The sequence below is a fragment of the Phragmites australis genome, chromosome 15, assembly GCF_958298935.1.
Source record: "Phragmites australis chromosome 15, lpPhrAust1.1, whole genome shotgun sequence".
In the NCBI taxonomy this organism is placed as follows: Eukaryota; Viridiplantae; Streptophyta; class Magnoliopsida; order Poales; family Poaceae; genus Phragmites; species Phragmites australis.
Genome location: NC_084935.1, coordinates 10,875,595 through 10,894,849, shown reverse-complemented (window position 1 = coordinate 10,894,849; position 19,255 = coordinate 10,875,595). Strand labels below are relative to the sequence as shown.

Sequence of the window (19,255 nt, the reverse complement as noted above, 5' to 3'; positions counted from 1 at the left end):
CGTCAGGAGAGGTCGAGGCCGATGGGGTTCCACTGGCGGCGGATACCCGACCTTCGATTTGCTGCCGCGGCCACCGTGCGACAAAGCCGACGGTAGGGGCGAAGGCGGTGGATCGGTGGAGGAGGCTAGGACAGCAACGGCGATCTCTGTTGGCAGAGGACCCGGAGAAGCGTCGTCGCCTGTGGGTATGGGCACCGAAGGTGCTTCGGCCGGCGCGACGATCACTGCGGCTATTGCGATAATCTCCTTAGGTGGCACGAGTGTGGACGGGTGCTATGCTACTGGTCCATGTACAAGACTATATAATGATCCGTGGACAGGGCAACACCACGACGGTGGTAAGGATGCCACTGCTTCGGAGGAAGCAGGACCGGTGACGCCATCCGCAATGCGAGCCCCACGATCGGTGGTGAGAAGCGGCGAAGCTGGTGGAGCCGATGGTGAGCCGCGCGGAGGGCGGCGCGGAAAAGACGAGCTGGTCCATGCACATCGGATTGGATGTTGCATTCGAGGGGATGTGCATGAGGCGCACGACCGCGGTGAGGGCGTGGATGGAACCAGCGACAACAATGACCGTGGATCAGAGATGGAGGTCGGTGACGCAGAGGGAGGACTGAGATCAGTGCTATCTCCAATGTCATCGGAAAGGTACGTGGTGAATCCCCCAAGGAACTCACCGTTTCTTGTCGATGAATGCTATCTCCTTCTTCTCCTATCTGAGAGAATAGATATGTTGATGTCTTTGTCTTCCGAATGGGCAACTCCCCGTAATGATGCATGTAAACCGTGGGCAGATGATCGGTTGTTGATCGAGTTCACAATAGCCTTGCTAACCTTCGATAGCCATGCATTGACTATTCATCATAGAAATATTGAGATAGACAAAGCGAGATGTCTGGCCTTTGTGCATCTGGTACCTTCTCTATTATGAATGTGTAAAGTGTGTACACTGACCTACATTGCAGGGTGCTTAGGTCCCTATACGGAGTCTTAATGGGTCTTGTCGGGGGAATGGTAACACATGGGTCCTCGTTTATTGACTTCAGTCACAACAGTCAATCTAAAAGGCAGAGTAATGAGGCTAATATAAAGGTAAAGATGTTTTTCTTTGTGCTTTATAGGAGTTAGGCTCGAGAAGATATAACAAAGCCTAATAGATGAAGCCCGGGGGCAAGAATCGAAGGACGAAGGGACATGACGAGACCCGAATCATGAAGGGTACAACAAAGCCCTGAGGTAGAAGGGAGGCGGCACAATGACCTTCGGCGATAGAGCGGAGACTTATACGAGAAGGAGCCAAGACTCGTACGAGAAGGAACCTATAGGTTAATCAGAACCCGACCAGAATATGGTCAGAGGGAGATCGTTAGTAGCCCTGGTGAAGGGCTCGGTGTGGGCCCCTCTACGACACGTGTTAGGGTTAGATTGTATAGGGCACTATAGGTATATAATGACTGTAATACCCTAACAATATTATCTAGTGTTAAAAGAAATATTCAAGTGGATAAGGGATACAAATGTAATAATTATAAAAGTGGTTAAGGTAGCCTATAAATACCCCCACTTGTCTGATGCAGTAACAAGATAGAAACAATTATTACACTTACAATTACAAGTAATGTTTATTGTGTTGTGATCATAATTTCAACAGATCTGTAACGGAAGTGTTCAATATTGTTTGCAAGGCTACGGTAACAACATAAAATCTTTTTTCCCTAATTATAAGGATGACACATATACACCACTATACATGCATACCATACTCATACACATATACGCCACACCCATACCCATCCATACTCAGTTTTCCGTACAACCAATTGGTCAAAAAACCACATTATGAGAAATCAGATAAAGATGCTTTAAAAAATATTTGTAGGCCTCCAAACAAGTCAAATGTGTTTTCCAAACATAGAAAATGATATTGGTTGAATAAATTAGAGCGACTAGCTCAACCCAACCCAACCTAAATATAAAGTCGCTCTGATTCAGCTTAAGCAAGCCTAGCCTAATGGTAGCGCCTCCACCCCTTTGGTAGAGGTGGCAATGTGCACATATTACTTACGTGCTTACGGGTAAAAACCCTCGTGAGCACAGATTTAGGTTATATTATTTGTCTATGGGTACAAATACGTGGGCATAAAAAAATTTATCCACAGCTGTTTTATCCACTCTAATCCAACATATATACATAAATACTTATATAGTTTAATAAGTGTGTTCAAATATTTCTACTCAGATTTTTTCAAACACAATCTAAGGGGACGACCGCTAGAGACGCACAGCTGAAATACGAGGGTCTCTTATATCGCCCTAACCCCAACTCCCCGATCACCCGCTGAGTCGCTGACCCACCCATTCCCCAGGTCGCATCCTTCCTTCCACGCAGCCACCCGTCAATCCGCGGGGCCAAATCGGAGAGGAGGGAGAGCGAAAAATGATGCTGCGCCACGCCGCCCGCCGCCTGGCCTCCCGCGCCGCCGCGGCCCGACGGGCGCTCTCCACGGCGGGGGTGCCCGCGCAGGCGTCGGAGGACTCCACGTTCGTGGAGGCCTGGAAGAAGGTGGCCCCCAACATCGAGGCCCCCAAGACGCCCATGTCCCTGATGCAGCCGCGCCCGCCCACGCCGGCCGCCATCCCCACCAAGCTCACCGTCAACTTCGTCCTCCCCTACAAGTCCGAGATCGCCAACAAGGAGGTATACCCGCCCGCCCCCTTGGCCCTTCCCTTCCCTACCCGTCCCCGTAGGTCTCAGATCTGTGTGTACGGGCTTGCCTAAGGTTTGGGGTCTGACGCGATCTGGGGGTCGGTTTGGGCGATGGGGGGATTTGGGGGGAGGGCTGCGCCTCCGGTGATCTGGCTCGCCCGGGCTGATGGGAATGTTCAGCTGGGGTCAGCGTGCTACGGTTAAGGATTGTGGATTCGATGTAAGGGGTGTGATGAATGCTATTACCTGATGTTATTATTGAGGTCAAATGTTTGTGATAGGCTCAATCGTTGCATGCGATCCTACTGGAGTTTCTCATTGGGCGACGTTGTTAGATAATTATCAGGTATTTTCCTTGTTTTAGTGATGTTCGGCTGGCTCGGGCAGGTTGGAGCTGCTGACCTTCATGGATGGTTCAATGTGGTGTAACCCGTCTGGTAAATGGGTCTGTTGGTGTTCCGTGACTGGGGATTTTGGGTCTCATTTGAGGTTCATCGTACAGTTTCTTTTGGTCGGAAGTTAGTTTACAAATCTCTATCTCAGTTTAATGTTTGTATAAGTCAAGTTTTATTTATGATTAGCACAATATATTTGCATGTAACTCTACGATGTGTTTTGCACCTTTTCGACATTGGTGTTTACTGTGTTATATCTGCTGGCTGAGTTGAAATAGTGGGTTGAGGAAAAGTGACCGAGACTTTTTCAAGTGCTTATCACGTAATTGTGTTTTGGTGCTGTTGTAGCTTGAGATAGGTTATTACTTGATGGCATTTACATTTTGATGTCAATATCCCTGGTGTAGAGTATCCATGATTGAGAAGATCATTCTGAAGTTCCACATTATAAAATTGCATCTTAGTATGGTCTGCTACTCGCTTATTTTTAATTTTTTGTGTGGACAGTTGACTTTTTTGTTTGTGCAACAATTTTAGCTTTTTCTCGTGATGCTTTTTCTTGTGGTGAATAGGCCAAATATTGGTTTAATATTTGCAACTTGGTTTCTTGTCAGTAAAGGTAACTTGGTGCCATCAAGGGCTTTGTCCTTTCATCTATTCTCATGTATTTACCATGATATTCAACCAACTACTTGATATTTATCTTGCTGTATGGTGGATAGTTTTCTGAAACTGCTTCTTTTGGGATAGTTGAACTTACTGTGGAATGGAACGGTGACCTAAGCACTATCTTCACTGCTTTTTTGCTTGCCATCTGAACCTTTATGTTATAATGTAATTCTTTTACATTATGCTGTATATAGGTTTCGAGATTTGTTCTGTACCGTCATGTTTTGTCATTGCTATTTGTCTGAGAAGGAATTGGTTTCTGATTTACATTGCTTTCTTGTAAAGTTATGATAAAGTCAGCGTGCCTTCTTTTTACTCCCATCAATATATTTATCTGAGAACTGTATTACCCTGTGTTGCTTTTCATTGATGTGGCATCCTTTCAACCTTTTTCAGGTTGACATGGTAATTGTACCAGCTACAACTGGTCAGATGGGTGTTTTGCCAGGCCATGTTTCCACAATCGCAGAACTCAAGCCTGGTGTTATGTCGGTACATGAGGGAAATGATGTGACCAAGTACTTTGTGAGCAGTGGCTTTGCATTCGTCCATGCAAACTCCATCGCTGATATTGTGGCTGTTGAGGCTGTCCCTCTCGATCAGATTGACCCAAGCTTGGTCCAGAAGGGTCTCACTGAATTCACCGCTAAGCTTGGATCAGCATCAACTGACTTGGAGAAGGCTGAGGCTCAGATCGGAGTCGATGTTCACAGTGCGCTTAATGCTGCATTGACCGGTTAATTGATGACATCTTAAACTGTCTCGTATTTTGCATCTTCATTTTTAGAATGTGAGTTGAAGTTTGCAAACCCATGGACTTGGGATGAAGAGAATGATCTTAATAAATTATACTCCATCTCAAACACAGACATCCGTTTCTTCTTTTACTTGTATCCTGCATGGATATCTTTTTGTACCAGTGAATATTTGTCTGTGAGCTCCAAGACCTAGTGCTGCTTTCTGTTTTCATTCTGAGTTGAAGCTTGAGTCAGATGAAATTGCAAATGGTACAGACATCCGTCATGTTTTTTTAGAACAGTATAACTACGGTTTTTTATTCCTCCTTGTGAACTGTGAGGTTACGGTTCCTGGCGAGTCAAATTCTTGAGATTCGTGATGTTTCGACAAATCCATTTACTGGGAAGCTCATTCTTTTGTGCAGTAAGAATGTAAGATTGTCGAAACAACAGTCATTTGTGAGTGATGCAAACTACAAACGACATTGCAGAGCCCGAATAAAATTGAGCTTTCTCCTGACACGGCCCAAAGCCAGCTTGAGAAATGCTTAAGCCTTGCTTTGGCCAGGCCGCCTGGCATTTCATGAAACTCCACGTCAGTCGATCTGTTGAATATGACTGTCACAACAGTCCGGTCCCACCTGTCAGTATAAATTTACACATGGCATCCACCTGGCCACCAACCTTTGTAGTTCAGAGACATGTTTCGCGAGTCTAGTCAGACATGTGATCTTACTGCAGTTATAAGAAATCGTTGTGGATTTCTCGCTAGGCATTGGTGTAATGCCAGCCTTAGGAGCAACTTGTGGTTACTATGCTACGATGCGCAGCAAGATCTAAGGTAGTGTTTGGTTAGTGCACTGTAATCGTAAATGGTAATGGTATCGCAATACCCTGGAAATGGAAAGTGAATGAGTGAAAACTAGATTTGTTTGGTTTTTCAATGTAACGGTATGACAATATAACAACGAGGAAGCCACCGGCGAAAATCCCGGCCAGTGGAAGGCGACAGCGCATACTGGAGACAACATTTTGCTTGGTCCCGGTGACATGCACGGAGCTGAAGCTCGGGGCGGCATCCATGGCGGCGGCGGCAGAGCTCCATCGCCGGCGCACAGGGACAAAGGAGGGCACTGGGAGGGGAGGAGAAGGGGTCGGCAAGACTCACCTATGCGTAGGCGAGCTCACTCGAGGTTCGGATGGTGTGGGGAGGTGCTGTAGTGGCATTTCACGACGAGGAGGTGTCGCCGGCCAAAGTTGGAGAAGAAGGTTGTCATAGAGCTCAGTTCCAGTGAGGAATGGCGAAACCGACTTGGGGAAACAACAAATGAGCTCCTGGAGACCTCCTTTTGGTGGATCCAGGTGAGTTTGAGGGCTTGGAGGGGGAGAAGGCTACTGCCGTTGCTTCTGTTGTGATCGGCCGAGTAAGTGAGAGGGGGTAAGGAGAGAGAGAGAGAGAGCAACAGGGATATCAGTCGATTTGGAGGGAAATTGGTTTCCGATTCCCCTGTTAATCGATAACAGACTAAGCAAACCAAACACATGTAAGAGTATAGCTTACCCTCCGTAATTGAATTATGTTACAAAACATCTAACCAAACACTACCCTCCATAGTTGAATTATGTTACAAAACATCTAACCAAACACTACGTAATATGTTATTACGAATATCTTAACGAATGCCAATTATATCCAAAACGACGCCTCTAACTGCCACGTCAAAATTTGAAAGAGCTTTCAGAAATTCGCCCCAATACCAAATGGAGCCCACCAAACAAGACTACTCAATCGACGAACACGGCACACCCGTCACAACAAAACACCCCGTTCAAAGACCATATGCAGGAGCTTACCAAATTGATGGCCTTCAATCAGTCCCTCTACTTGCAAGCATGACTTCAACGTCTTGCGAGTTGAAGGAAAACCATGCAATGCAAGGTTAGGCGGCACAGCAAAACCATGCAATGCAATGTTAGGCGGCACAGCAAATCATTTTACTGTGCAAATAACACCCACATTCTACACCGTAAGAGGTCCAGATTTACTAATCAAACAACAACAGGAATTAGGTTACATACAACATTGATGTCCTTCAGAGCTACACTCAAATGTCGAATAGGTCTGCCCAGCCTAGGTACAAGCGTGCGGCAGCATGCTTAGTATTTTACCTATTTGCCGAGAGCACTCTTACACGTAGTCTTCAAGGGCCTCTAGACCTGCAAAATTCCCGTTTCCTTAGCTTCCAGGCGCGGCTTGTGGAGCTTAAAAGCCAAATACACGAGGGTCATGACTTGTGGAGCTTAAAAGCCAAGTACACGAGGTTCATGGCTTGTGGAGCTTGAAGCCGAACACACGAGGAACGTAGCACTGCGAGGGCTTCTGAGGCTTGAGGTGCTCGTATGTCATCAGGAACAGATGGGGAAATGTTGTCCCAAAGTATGCGCCGTCGATATCTGAACAAGGTCAAGAAAACAGCAAAATATAACAAAACGACAATATTCTGCAACTACAGAACCACAGTTAACAGATGTGAGTTAGTGGCCTTCATGTACCAAGTCGTACAGATCATCTAGGAGTTGAAAGCAGCAGACAAGGGCTATGTGCTTAGTTCTACTGAATAAAGGTGCATGACTATCAACATACGTGATGTTGCTGTTGGAACTTACGAGAACATTTGCAGCCTATCCCGAGAGTCGGCTTAGTACAAAAGCACCCTTACTAAACGAGATATTTAATTTAACTAGTTAAGTTAAAAGACACGCATTCAGAACATCTTATGTAGTAAGAGAATGGTTAGGATACTGCCTTGGTACTTGGACCGTGGATAGTAGATGTCTTCACACTTGGGGCAGTATATCTTCACAGTACTAGAGCGGTGAATATCTGATTGCCCAACCGGTAGGCATGGTTGGCCGCAGCAGTAAACTCGTGGGCATCGTCCAAAGTCATAGTTCTTATACTTCTCCAGCTGCTCCAAAAAAAAATATCATAAATGAAACTTCATCAAACAGTAGCAAAGAAAGGTAAAGCAGAACAGGTACCAACCATTGCAGCAAGTCCTTTACTGGTCAAAACATATCGTGCGTGAATTAGTCCATACAACATCTCTGCTGCTGATTCTACAAGCTCATTTTGTTCTTCAGTGAACATATCACCTACACGATTACATAACCAAATACCATAAAAAAGGATTGGTAATAAGTGGTAAGAAGGAATGTGCAGAATACATATATAATCCAAAAGCTTAAGCCTATAGAAAAATCATTCAAAATCTAGCATATTTCGAATTGAAGATCAAAATCAGATATATATTTCCCCTCATTCTCAGTGACTGACAGAAAATATAGCTTAACTGTGCTCTCAAAACATGACTTGGAAACATAGCTTAATTTCGAATTGTGAATGTGGCATTTCGAGCATCTTATAAGTCTAGATTAAGACATCTAAGTGCCTCAAACAGTTGCAGGAACGGGTGAAACTAGACAACCACGGACCCACCCAGTGGCCTTTTTGTTTCTAAAACCTAGCTTGATCTTTGTTCGGAACAGCAGATACAATATCTCACTAGAGGACCCTAGATCCTAAGAACAAAGCTTGTTATCAGATCCAATTACAGCATACGAACATGTTTGGCTTGAATACATTGACCGTGATGTTTTATGAGCATGAGTTATTATGGAGAAAATTTACCATGAGAGGACTCGATATCTAAAATGAGATCGAGAGCATAGTCATAATATGGAACTTGGCTGCTAAGGCCACAAAGGTTGAAGTCATCTTGAATGTAATCATCATCGACTTCACAGAAGAATTCATTCCCTCTTAGGTTGCAATACCATGAAATCCATGAGGTGTCTTCTCCATCAGAGCCGCTAACATCTGATGCTTCACTATCAGAATCAGACTCACCTGCAATTTCAAGGATACAAGCGTGAAACCATAAGTGTTCATGGATTATGATGCGAATACAACACTACATGCAATCCATCACGCCTAAGTGAAATCCAAACAAAGCTGTAGAAAAGGCCACAGAAAGCAAAACTTGGACAATTGAGAATAGCATAATAAAAAAGGGGCCAAATAATAAGTAGATATGTTCTAAGTCATTCGACATTAAAGAAAAAGTCCGAAAACATACAACACTAACAATTCCGTAAGTTCCTTTATCTCAACTTGTAGCTGCCATGTTCTAAACAAACATTACACTAAAAACCAAGAATATCTCCAAGTTGAATCAAACAAAGAACCGAAGGTGACCTTGCATCTTGATCACAGCCACCGCCATTGAAAATCTACACGTCAAGCACCCACTCTAGAAGCACATGAATACACCCGGAACCAAAAGTTTTGCAAATCAATACCCTCGCACCAAGCTCCCACTACCATTCACACACGTCGAGGTAAAAAACTGAACAACATTCCTAACCACACTCGCTCAAATGTATCAATAGCCCATCCGCAAGAGCATCAACACTTCGCAACCTCAACCCCCAAAACAATCTCCTACTGTCGCACCAAATAATTATACCCTTCACGGCTTCACCACCCAGCAACGCAGCTCCCCAGCCTCATGAAAGCGCGACACGGAGCCACAGGTTCGTAGCATGCCAAGGGCCCACGACACGGCACGTCGAAGAAGGGGGGAGATCGCGTTGTGGCGTCACCTTCTGAGCCGCGGCCCTTGGGGATGGATGACGCGGAGGAGGGCACGACGAGGCGGTGGTGGTCGCGCCCGCCGCCGCCGCCCGCCGACCCCCTCGACGTGGATGGCGAAGCCGCGGCGACCGCCTTCTCGAGGTGCTTGTCGAGCGCGTCGCTGATGCGCTTCCGGTCCAGCCCCGCCCCGCCCCCTCCCCCCTGCTTATACATCTCTCCCCCGACGAGCTTCCCCCGCTGCGGCCTCTCTCAATCTCACACGGGGCGCGCCATTGGCGCCGCGGACCAAAGCTAGCTAGGCTGGCTAGGGTTAGGTTTTGCGCGGGCGGGGAGGAGCCGGGGAAGAGGAAATGGAGGAAGGGGGAGCACGAGAGCGTGGAAAGGACACGCTGCGAATTTTGAGGGGAGGGAGGGGTGGGGATGCAAAAACTTGAGGTCGGAATCAAAGCAGCTAGCGCTATAGGCTGCTGCGGATGGGAATGTCGTACAGGTCCAGATATTTTGTTGAGCGTGGGCGATGCGATTTGCTTTGCAATGATTTGGTTTAACATAAATTAATTATTTGATTAGCTTTGGACAGCTCTGGCTGATTGTGTTTATTTTTTTGTTTTTTAATTTATGCTATTATTAATATCACGATTTTTAAATATATCACTACACTTTTGGTATTTAAAAAGATACCATTATAAATCTTCTAAAATTGAATCCATATCATGACGAATCTTCTGAAATGAGATCTATACCAATACGCATCTATTTTGCAAATAGATCTATGTCATTACGAATCTTCTGAAATTAGGTCATATTATTACTAATCTTTTAAAATTAGATCAGTGCCATTACAAATCACGTAAAATTGGATCTATGCTATTACGAAATGTACATGTAAACTAAGGTAATGGTATATATTTAATTTTTATTAGATTTGTAATGGTATCTTTTTAAATATTGGAAGTGTAGTGACATATTTTTAAACCATAATATTTATAATGGCATAAATCCAAAAAACCTTTTTTTAAGACAAGCTCCCTGTGTTTTGGTCCTGTTAGTTAAACTCCAGCTTTCAGCTTCATATCAGATTTTAAGATTGTAGTTTAAGTTTCTATTTTTAGTTTAAAATAGGAATAAGATAGCTCACCCAAATACCTTTAGTGTACCTACAACTCTAGTTTCACGAATTTCTAAAGATAGGAATACTTGACTTCAAAAAATTTTAAGCTGAAACTCTGCTAAGCAAACCCTTAATTAGTCAGGATTAGCTGCGTGGTGGAATGATGATTAGCCAAGCATCAATCGAAATCATTGGAGGAAAATGATTTGGTTGATTCTAAAGATTTCGGAGACTTTTCTGATTATTTTTTCTTTTCGAAATTGGTCTGTTTTGTGTTGTACGGGTGGGGAATAAGAATAAATATGTAGGTGTGGTGCTTATTGATATGCACTAAATAAATCTCGAAAGCAATAAAAGAAAAAGACTTGTCGCACGAATCATGAACTGTAGAATGTTTTGGATGTAAAAAACCCACTTTATTGCAATTTTCGATCGCAGCGAAAAGACCAACTAAGGGATCTTTGGGAAGATCTGAAATAATCGTATACAAAGTTCTCTGGAAAACGAAGGCTGATACAGACGTAAATACAAAAGTACGCATCCCCTTTCGCATTTCGCATGGCTTGATTCGCAATGACTCTCATTTGGGAAGGTTAGCACGAGTTTAAAAAAATGGTAAGCACAAGATAATCATTTACGTCTATTCACAAAAAGACAAACATAGATATTCTGTCACAGATTGGTTAATAGGATTTCAATTTTCCTCTTTGAAAATGGAATTGGCCTTCGTAGTTTACAGTTCAAATGCAACATAAACATATCAGGATGTTGTTTCTTATATAGATCGAATATATCTGATGCTTCGTGAAATTAAAAGAAAAAGACACTCAATTTTTATCGGGAACCTGTTTCTTTCTTTAGGATCATGCATTATTTTACGATTATTAGCCAGGAGAGATTTCTAAGGCCACAGCATAGGCAAGTGTCGTACAGAAGATGGTACCTGAAGCCCTGAAGGGTGTTTTACAATTCAAATTGTTCTCTCATATGTCACCATTGGGCCATCATGAATTTCCCAAGCACATTTGACATTTTTACATTTATTTGCTACGAAATTTCACAGCCAGCAATCAAAACATTTTTTCCTGTGAACATCTTCCAGAGAAATCTTCATAGCTGGCGTCTTCTATTTTTGAGCCATTGGTATCAATCGAGAATGCTTTGTTTTCTTTGATCATATCAATGGATTCCTGTTGACATCTTTATACAGCAAGTATCTCGTCTTGGTTTTACCAAGGGCAGCATACCTGGAACATCAAGGCAACAGCAATGAGCTAGCTACAGAAAGAGTCCATGGATGATAAACACAAAGGTGGCATACACTAACCATTGGGGCACAAACGGCGCCATCCAAATGGTGTCGCCTGCTTGCACCGGGTACCTGTATTATCAATTAGGAGCAGTCTTCAGAACATATTGAGGTTCATTAAATATTACAGAATGTATCGATGAACAGGTGGCACTTAAGTTACAACTTCAAAAGAAAAAGAATGGGAAATATATATTTGTGCATATAATTTTGCAACATTTTAGTAAAGCATACACTCAAACATGTGAAGGAAATAGAAAGAAGTAAAGTGCCAAACTTGTATACAGGTAATTATGCATATGATCCAGGTAAATGGGTCATCTTCTAGAAATTATTATATCATAACAAAATTTAATGAAGCAACTTTAGTCTCGATAGGGAACCCAGGCTGCTATTCAAAGGTTTCACGAGCTAGTAAAGCTTAAACCGAAAAAAGAATGACCTAAAAAAATCTTTAAGATCACATCTTTACCAGTTGTCCCCCAATCGGTATATTCCTTGCCCCTCTAAAAGCAGCAGTCCATGCTGATTGTAATGAACCTCCTGACAAAAATAAAGCAAAAGGATAAAAGGAAATTTCAGAATGTGATGTCTGCATAGTGCCACGGCATCGCTAAGGATGCATCAAACAAAACTGATAATGAACACTGCAGGTTTTCTGCTGCGTGATATACAAAACAAGCTAAAGCAGAAACTTTGAAGTATGATCTCAGTTTGTATCATGATTCATCATGCTAGACCAGTAGACAAGCATTGTCCAAAACTTTCCTAACCAAAGACACAAAAGTTCTACAAACCTTGACATTGAGATATTCGCCAGGCTGAAAATCCATTATCTGAAAGTGAGAGAGAAGGATATTATAAAAGGTATGCTTCATTTGAGAATCAGAAATAGCCAATGAACAACATTAAGACCCAAGCAACTAACGTTTCCAACCTCACTACCAGTGTTCCCCAATTCATAAGAGCATCACACAGCACAACTTATCCAACACCAAACACTCCGGTACGCAGACACAGTAGTATTGTTTACTATTTAAATTCAGCGAGTAATTAAGGGTTGCTAAGGAAGAGTTTACACGTGATGCTTGGTTTGCAGCGTGTTATCGGCACTCAGTGTTAAGTGGACTGACATGGATAATGAGCCTAAAGTAACCAAACTTACATGAATATTGAAGTCATAAGGCAGAGAAGTTGGCAGCAGCTTCCTCAGTTGAAATACCTAAATAAGAAATGAGAGACAAGAAATCCATGTCAGCACTGAGGACCTGAGATCATAACAGTTAAAGAAGTGTTGATCATCCATGAATCTACAAAGCTGGCTGGAAAGAGGATACAAAACTAGACAAGATTGTAAACTGTAAGGGAAGGCAGCCTTAAATCAGTTAAGCTATATAAATACTAAATAGCCAATGACTCTTGAACATGCATGGTATATTTAAAAAAGCAAAGCTCCCAAATGGAAGGCATTCCAGGTCATTTAGGTGCACAGAGATTGTGGATAAATGATTATCCACAGAAATAAGTAGGGCCATGTTATACCTCTCCAGGGGTTTCAAGAAGGGGTTGCTTATCCGTCGAACCAACAATCAGATCAGGATGGTAATCCTCAATAGTGCTGTACCTAAAGGAGTATAATTGAGAAAGATCTTAGGTGTTATTATTTTGATAACAAAATAGACAGAGAAATCAATAATTAATTAAAAAAACTGATGTATTAAGAGAATCATGTTCACAACAAAAAAGAAAAAAGCAAAATTTCTTAGATGTTAATTAATTGACCTACAGTTGAACAATTCCTATCAGCAAACTTAATCTTGAAGATTAGATTACACCTCACCAACATATGAATTGCAACAAGATTACAGCAGTTACGTCAACAAAAGTGGTAACCAATTATATTTCTATGTTAGTAAAATTGTAGCATAACAACTTAACCATTGTACCTCCTCTCAAATATTACAAGAGTGGTCAATTCATCTGAGATCATAGAATGCTTCATGTTTGCAGGAAGATAGGCATAAGAGTCAACCTGCACTCATCATAAAGGATTTAGAAAGCCACATTAGTACAGAACAAGCACTACTTCTATAGAGTAGGCAAACAAGGAACAAGGTTTTTAAAAAATCAATATTATGAAAATAACTATATTGTTTACTGCAGGCGAAATGCAAATTCAATAGGCTTAGTTTCACTCATTCGCAGATATGCCAAATTATGAAAACTACGTTGAATTTGTATATTGTACAATTTTGCATGCCGTCCCTGTTTATCATGTATAATTTTGTGAAATTTATCTCTTATAGAACTGATAGTTTAACATCAACCTCGGATTTCAGTAGCTGGATATTTTTAAGATTTATTACACATTTTTACTAATTAAATACTATGCCAAAATAACAACCAAAACAGGAGTAGATAAATCCAGATACATGACCCCACTGGACCAATGCTGTATCACGTTGTCACATTATACTATAATGGTATATTGGCTGATGATGGTCGAATACTCTTCCTTAGTAGTAGCAAGTATAATTGATCACGAAAGCTTGAGTAACATTTTTCAGATGCAGAAGCTCCAAGGAAACAAAATTGTGGACTAAAGCTGAATGAGGCTGCCCTGATGGGACTAACAAGTGCTGCATGCGAGTAACAAGTGTGCTGCATGACAAGTATTTTTATGACAAATCAACTAATATCATCTTCATGGGAGTAACAAGTGCGGCATGAAGTTATGCATAAATAAACCAAAATCGATGTCCTTAGGAATCCAGCATGTCATGGAATTACCATTCTTTAAACTCCAAATGCTTCGAGAGTTATGTACAAAGGTAGAGTATAGGGAAACACAGAATCACTTTGATTAAAAGTACAAAGGGGAAAAAAAGAAAACACTAATTTTTTTATTAGTCTTACCAACAGAGAATGGGTAGTTCCACTCCCCACAGACAATGAAATGCTCCCTTGCAGTACAAAAACAAGCCTGGAAATAGTTCACAATAGGGGTAGAGGAAATCTCATTAATTAATGGAATGGTGATAATACCCAATCGGAAATAGAGCATGACGGTGACAAACGAGTTATTAAACTTAGTGTGCATTACATTGCGGCACTTATGGGCTAAGAGTGATCCATTTCTTGTAATATTGAAAATGGTAATAACTTCAAGTATGCATGGCTGCTATTCTGACTAGTGAGAGATACGGAATCAACCTTTCAACATCTTTCGGTGGCAGGGCTGATTTTGATCCATCTGCATTCCACAAAACAATATTTAAGAATGTGTCATTACACTAACAAGTAACAACTCTAGATCTAGATGCAAAAATGTTGTGCACACCCCTGGCCTGGGTGAACAAAATATTCAACTTATTGCTAACTACTCCAATAGTTTGGTAAAAGAACAAAATCTAGCTTCATAGAAGTTGATAACCATATTTGAAGCTCAGTGTGAACTTGTTGAATAATTATAAATCAGATTATATCGACATGTTGCTACATGACCATGTTGGACCACAAAATGCTTATATTACTGGGTGCAGTATTTTGTGGTATGAGTTTAGCAAGATATAAATGTATATGAGATCATATATTTCTATGCTTTTGCAAGTGGGACAAATAGCATACCTTGCATGTTTGCCAAGTACATAGTGAAGTGGGAGCCGATAGCTGGGCTGATTAAATATGCTCCTAATGTGTCAATCCTGAATAGAGGGCAAATGAATGGCATTAGCATGGCTTTAGAGAATGAATAGAACGTATAAGAGGAAGGATATTGTACCAATCAGGCAAAGGACTGAATACGTGGCTTTCCGGTGTTATTAAAGCATGATCCCTCTTGTAAACACTACGTGTGAGGCCAGGTAAATCTAGAGATCCACAAAATAATCAAAGTAAGCAAAGTTAGCAGGACTGAATAATAGGAGCATCCATCTTTATCGAAGCAACAAGCATTAGCTTAACAAATCCATCTTTATCGAAGCAACAAGCATTAGCTTAACAAATAATCATTACAGCACAGAATTTGTCGAGCAAACATACTTTTCATTCTAGTTCTAGGTGTACAGATAGAAGCATAAATCAGAAAGAATGTCCACTTATTCAGAATGCTTTGCAGGAGCAAGATAAGCTCAGCTCTTCGCATATCACTAATAAATCCACAGTCACCTAAATCAATCCAGTTCAAGGAATTCCACAAAGCTAGAGTGCAATGATGATGCATTCTGAGTCCCAAAAGCCATAAGAGTGGAGGATAAGAACTAATATTTCTCGAGCAGCCACTAGCATATCTCAACTAAAGTCATGTCATCCACCGAAAACCCCTACAAAAGCATGGCATCATTAGACGACCGATTGGATTCCAGTGACAAAAAACTGGGTTGAGTTTTTGTGTGCGACAGAACATAAAGCCCAAGTTTTACTGCAAAGTCTGCAACTATGACCATAACACCTGGAAATTTTTTAACTTTACTCCTCGTTTAATGATAGTGATACCGCCGCTCCACGCAACGCAGCAACATGCCCTACCAGCCATTACAAAAATCAGCCACTAGGCCGGAGATGGTCCGCGATTACGCACCTTGGAGGTGTGCTGGCGCGAGGGTGGGGTGGGTGACCTTCCAGTAGAGCGGCTGCCCCCCGGAGCACTCGCTCGACGGCCCCACCGAGCAGAACCCCTCGCCGCTGCCGCCGCCTGCAATCCAATCAAGCGATAAACCTTAGACGCGTGAGGCGAGAGCGGGGGGAGCTGGTAAAGTGGATGCTGCAATGTCGCAGGGGAAGGTGGGGGCGGGGGGGAGGGAGAGGGAGAGAGAGTCAGGGTTTCGGGGCGGTTACCGCATCGTAGCGACGCCATGAGGAGGATGGAGAGGAAGAGGAGGCGGGTCGGAGGGGTCATCGTGCGCGGAGGAAGTCGCCGATTTTTGAGAGGGGTGGTTAGGCGGAGGCGCGGTGCTGGGGGCACGGAGAGGGAAGGAAACAAGGCGGGCGGAAGGGGAGCGTGCGGATGAGCGCACCCGTGGACTGTGGTTGGTGGTGGGCCCCACTGGGTGACTCGGATTTCATTTTGGAATCGCCTTTTTCGGGATTTTTTTGGGCAGATCGTTTGCTTTTGTTAACTGATTGAAAAATAAAAACTGTTGGACTCGAATCTGGATGGCTACACGACAGAGAACGCGCCGCTGGCGCGATGGTTGTGCGTCCTGTCGTGGAGCCGCCCGTGATTGGTTGTCTCCAGTAGGATACATACATGTGTAATGTCCTCTAATATGTCTCTAGTGTGTATAAAATACACATATGTGTCTTTGTAAGATGTGACTGTGATGTATGTATCTATGTTGGTACTTTAAAAAAATGGCTACACGACAAAGTCAATACTATGATAAAAGATAAGCTAATAAGAAAAAAAATCTGTTTTTTAGTCACGGTCCTATATGGAATATCTACGGTAATCATTCCAGTAAACAGAAATTACCAAAGTTAGAAATTACAGAAATTAATATAGTAGAAACAATATAGTAAATACGTAGATGAAGTCAACAGAAATATTTTAAGATAGCTCTAGAACTAGGTGTCATTAGGTACAAAAGATAGCATTCAGACACAGCCAAACTCGTGGGTCGAGATAAGTTTCCATCATTCTCACTCTAAACTTCAACTCATCAGAGTTGACCTTCCTAGTACTCCTCCGGGTAGTATGTCTCCTGTTGGACTTCTCCCTTCTGGTTTCATACTTTCGGCTCGACAAAGCCCTCACTCCCGATTTCGAGTTAAAACGCTGTTCAGATCTACCTCTTGACCCTTTATAACAAGGAGGTTTACATGTATTAGCACGAAGGTACTCATCAAGCTTCGCGATAGCAATCATTAGAGTTACGAGTCAAGGATGGTTCACAATGTTATCTGTATTCTCAATGTCATACAAGGGATAACCTTTGTGCATGATTTTCGCAAGAGTGTGATTGTAAAACATCAAGTTTTAATCAAATTCATCTACTGGATTGGACATCACAGGACATAACCTAGTGGCGGTTCCCTTTACTACTGCGACATCACTTCATAACTCTGAAGTAAAGAGTGAATCTCATTCAAGACTATTTGATTGAAGTGCATTACTTTACCCATAGAATGACATGCTTGACACTATATGTCTCACATACCGAGATGTGAATGGCATGGTCAAAACCAACAAGACCTTTATGCACCTATTGGTTAGTGAATCTCGAACTGGCATGACCGAAGTCAAAACCAGGGTAGACAAGTGACAACTATATCCACACTTGACTAACCAGTGAGCTTAGTGTGACAAGCGACAACTATATCCACACTTGACTAGTCAGTGGGCGTAGGCCCTTGTCTACCAATATCAATACTATAACTATTATACCCCAAACACAAGCCCATACGATATCCACCACATAATTATAGATTAAAAACCATAATCATGTTAAGGCAAAAATAGAACCTATACATAGCGTTAGTGGTTTACAGAATAACCAGTAGAAGCTTTATTTATATGAGAAGTCATAATTTACATAGTATCTGCTTAGAAAACTTATTTTGGTGTAAACAAAACATTAAACATGGTACTATTAGTGTCACTAAAATTTCTCGCACATCCTCCTAGTTGTCGGTGTATTGATAATGACCTTCAGATTCTGTGTTTAACATTGAAGGCAATGATGAGTATAAAATACTAATCAAGAAAAAAATTACATGCAAATAATATCCCTAGTAACATTGATGCATAAATATGCTTGTCTCATACTAACATCAATTTTCTATCATTTCTTTAATTAACTCTACAAAGATTGTCAAATCACTAATATCATATCGTGACCCACCACGATGAGATCACAACTTTCCTATGAACAGTCTTAATTGATATTTTTAATGCACGTACCACACCATATAGGTAAATAAGAGATAGGTTATTTCTTTTAATAACCATTCGACTTCATGACTAGATCTTTCACTAGACACTCCCAGTGAATCTCAAAATGTATCGACAATTACACAAATGGAGTCATGTCTAATTGATGTATGAGGAAGTCCAATGATAAAATCCATACCAATTTATTTCCATTTCTATACTGGTATTTCTAAAGGTTGTAAATAACCACAGGGTTTATGGTGCTCAACTTTTACGTGTTGACATACATTGCATTCAAAAATGAATATGTCAATATCTCTTCATGTTATTCCACCAAAATATCCCCTTTAAATCTTTGTACATTTTCGTACTTCCAGGATAAATAGTGTAAGGGTTAGAGTGTGCTTCCTTCAATATTTCCTTTCTTATTTCTTGGTCATATTGAACAGATAACCAATTGCGAAACCAAAATATTCCATCTTCATGAATTTTAAACTTGAGTGGTTTCCCGACTTATAATCATTCATTTATATAAGGCTCACAGTGCCGCGAGTCACCAAAATTTCAAGGTGTCGACGTACCACTTGGTAAAAGATAGGATCACTCCTTAATCCTCTCTCTAGGCATCAACACCTAGCAACAACTCTTTCTAGGCCTAATAGCACTAATCACTCCCTGCTAATTGCCTTGAATGATCATTTTTAGTATTTTGGTGCCTTAGATGTCTTCTCAAGTGTCTATGAGCTTCTCTAGACTCCAGCACTCTCAAATGGTTGAGTGGGGATGTATTTATAGTCTC

At 41.9% G+C, this 19,255-nt stretch overlaps 3 protein-coding genes across 4 annotated transcripts; 1 reads left to right on the top strand and 2 right to left on the bottom strand.

The window, feature by feature from the left end:
- The first annotated feature begins 2,316 nt into the window (after positions 1-2,316).
- Positions 2,317-4,740, top strand: LOC133893176 (ATP synthase subunit delta', mitochondrial-like). Its single transcript, XM_062334148.1, has 2 exons — positions 2,317-2,698; positions 4,168-4,740. Exons 1-2 carry the CDS (start codon positions 2,438-2,440, stop codon positions 4,510-4,512), a joined length of 606 nt encoding a protein of 201 aa, XP_062190132.1. The 5' UTR covers positions 2,317-2,437; the 3' UTR covers positions 4,513-4,740.
- Positions 4,741-6,526: 1,786 nt separating this feature from the next.
- Positions 6,527-9,591, bottom strand: LOC133892637 (putative casein kinase II subunit beta-4). 2 transcript variants are annotated; one of them, XM_062333526.1, is made up of 5 exons: positions 9,174-9,591; positions 8,200-8,418; positions 7,555-7,664; positions 7,315-7,477; positions 6,527-6,962 (listed from the first exon to the last, which is right to left on the bottom strand). In XM_062333526.1, exons 1-5 carry the CDS (start codon positions 9,376-9,378, stop codon positions 6,832-6,834), a joined length of 828 nt encoding a protein of 275 aa, XP_062189510.1. In that variant the 5' UTR covers positions 9,379-9,591; the 3' UTR covers positions 6,527-6,831. The 2 variants fall into 2 exon arrangements, with proteins under 2 accessions (XP_062189510.1, XP_062189509.1); XM_062333525.1 differs by having other exon boundaries at positions 7,312-7,477; positions 9,174-9,590.
- Positions 9,592-11,204: 1,613 nt separating this feature from the next.
- LOC133892803 (probable (S)-ureidoglycine aminohydrolase) lies at positions 11,205-16,601 on the bottom strand. The gene is made up of 13 exons (XM_062333756.1): positions 16,422-16,601; positions 16,165-16,278; positions 15,367-15,454; positions 15,213-15,289; positions 14,799-14,838; positions 14,502-14,568; positions 13,532-13,617; positions 13,128-13,209; positions 12,751-12,807; positions 12,383-12,421; positions 12,058-12,128; positions 11,604-11,657; positions 11,205-11,523 (listed from the first exon to the last, which is right to left on the bottom strand). The coding sequence occupies exons 1-13, from the start codon at positions 16,480-16,482 to the stop codon at positions 11,451-11,453; spliced, it is 909 nt and encodes a 302-aa protein (XP_062189740.1). The 5' UTR covers positions 16,483-16,601; the 3' UTR covers positions 11,205-11,450.
- Positions 16,602-19,255: the final 2,654 nt, after the last annotated feature.

Excerpts from the sequence above, each read along its gene's own strand:
- LOC133892803 (XM_062333756.1), bottom strand. The coding sequence starts at position 16,482 with ATGACCCCTCCGACCCGCCTCCTCTTCCTCTCCATCCTCCTCATGGCG. Across the intron at positions 14,569-14,798 it reads CCACCGAAAGATGTTGAAAG|GCTTGTTTTTGTACTGCAAG; the intron begins GTTGATTCCGTA and ends AACTATTTCCAG. Across the intron at positions 11,658-12,057 it reads TACCGATTGGGGGACAACTG|GTACCCGGTGCAAGCAGGCG; the intron begins GTAAAGATGTGA and ends TTGATAATACAG.
- LOC133892637 (XM_062333525.1), bottom strand. The coding sequence starts at position 9,378 with ATGTATAAGCAGGGGGGAGGGGGCGGGGCGGGGCTGGACCGGAAGCGC. Across the intron at positions 8,419-9,173 it reads CAAGGGCCGCGGCTCAGAAG|GTGAGTCTGATTCTGATAGT; the intron begins GTGACGCCACAA and ends TTGAAATTGCAG. Across the intron at positions 7,478-7,554 it reads GTAAAGGACTTGCTGCAATG|CTGGAGAAGTATAAGAACTA; the intron begins GTTGGTACCTGT and ends TTTTTGGAGCAG.
- LOC133893176 (XM_062334148.1), top strand. The coding sequence starts at position 2,438 with ATGATGCTGCGCCACGCCGCCCGCCGCCTGGCCTCCCGCGCCGCCGCG. Across the intron at positions 2,699-4,167 it reads CCGAGATCGCCAACAAGGAG|GTTGACATGGTAATTGTACC; the intron begins GTATACCCGCCC and ends AACCTTTTTCAG.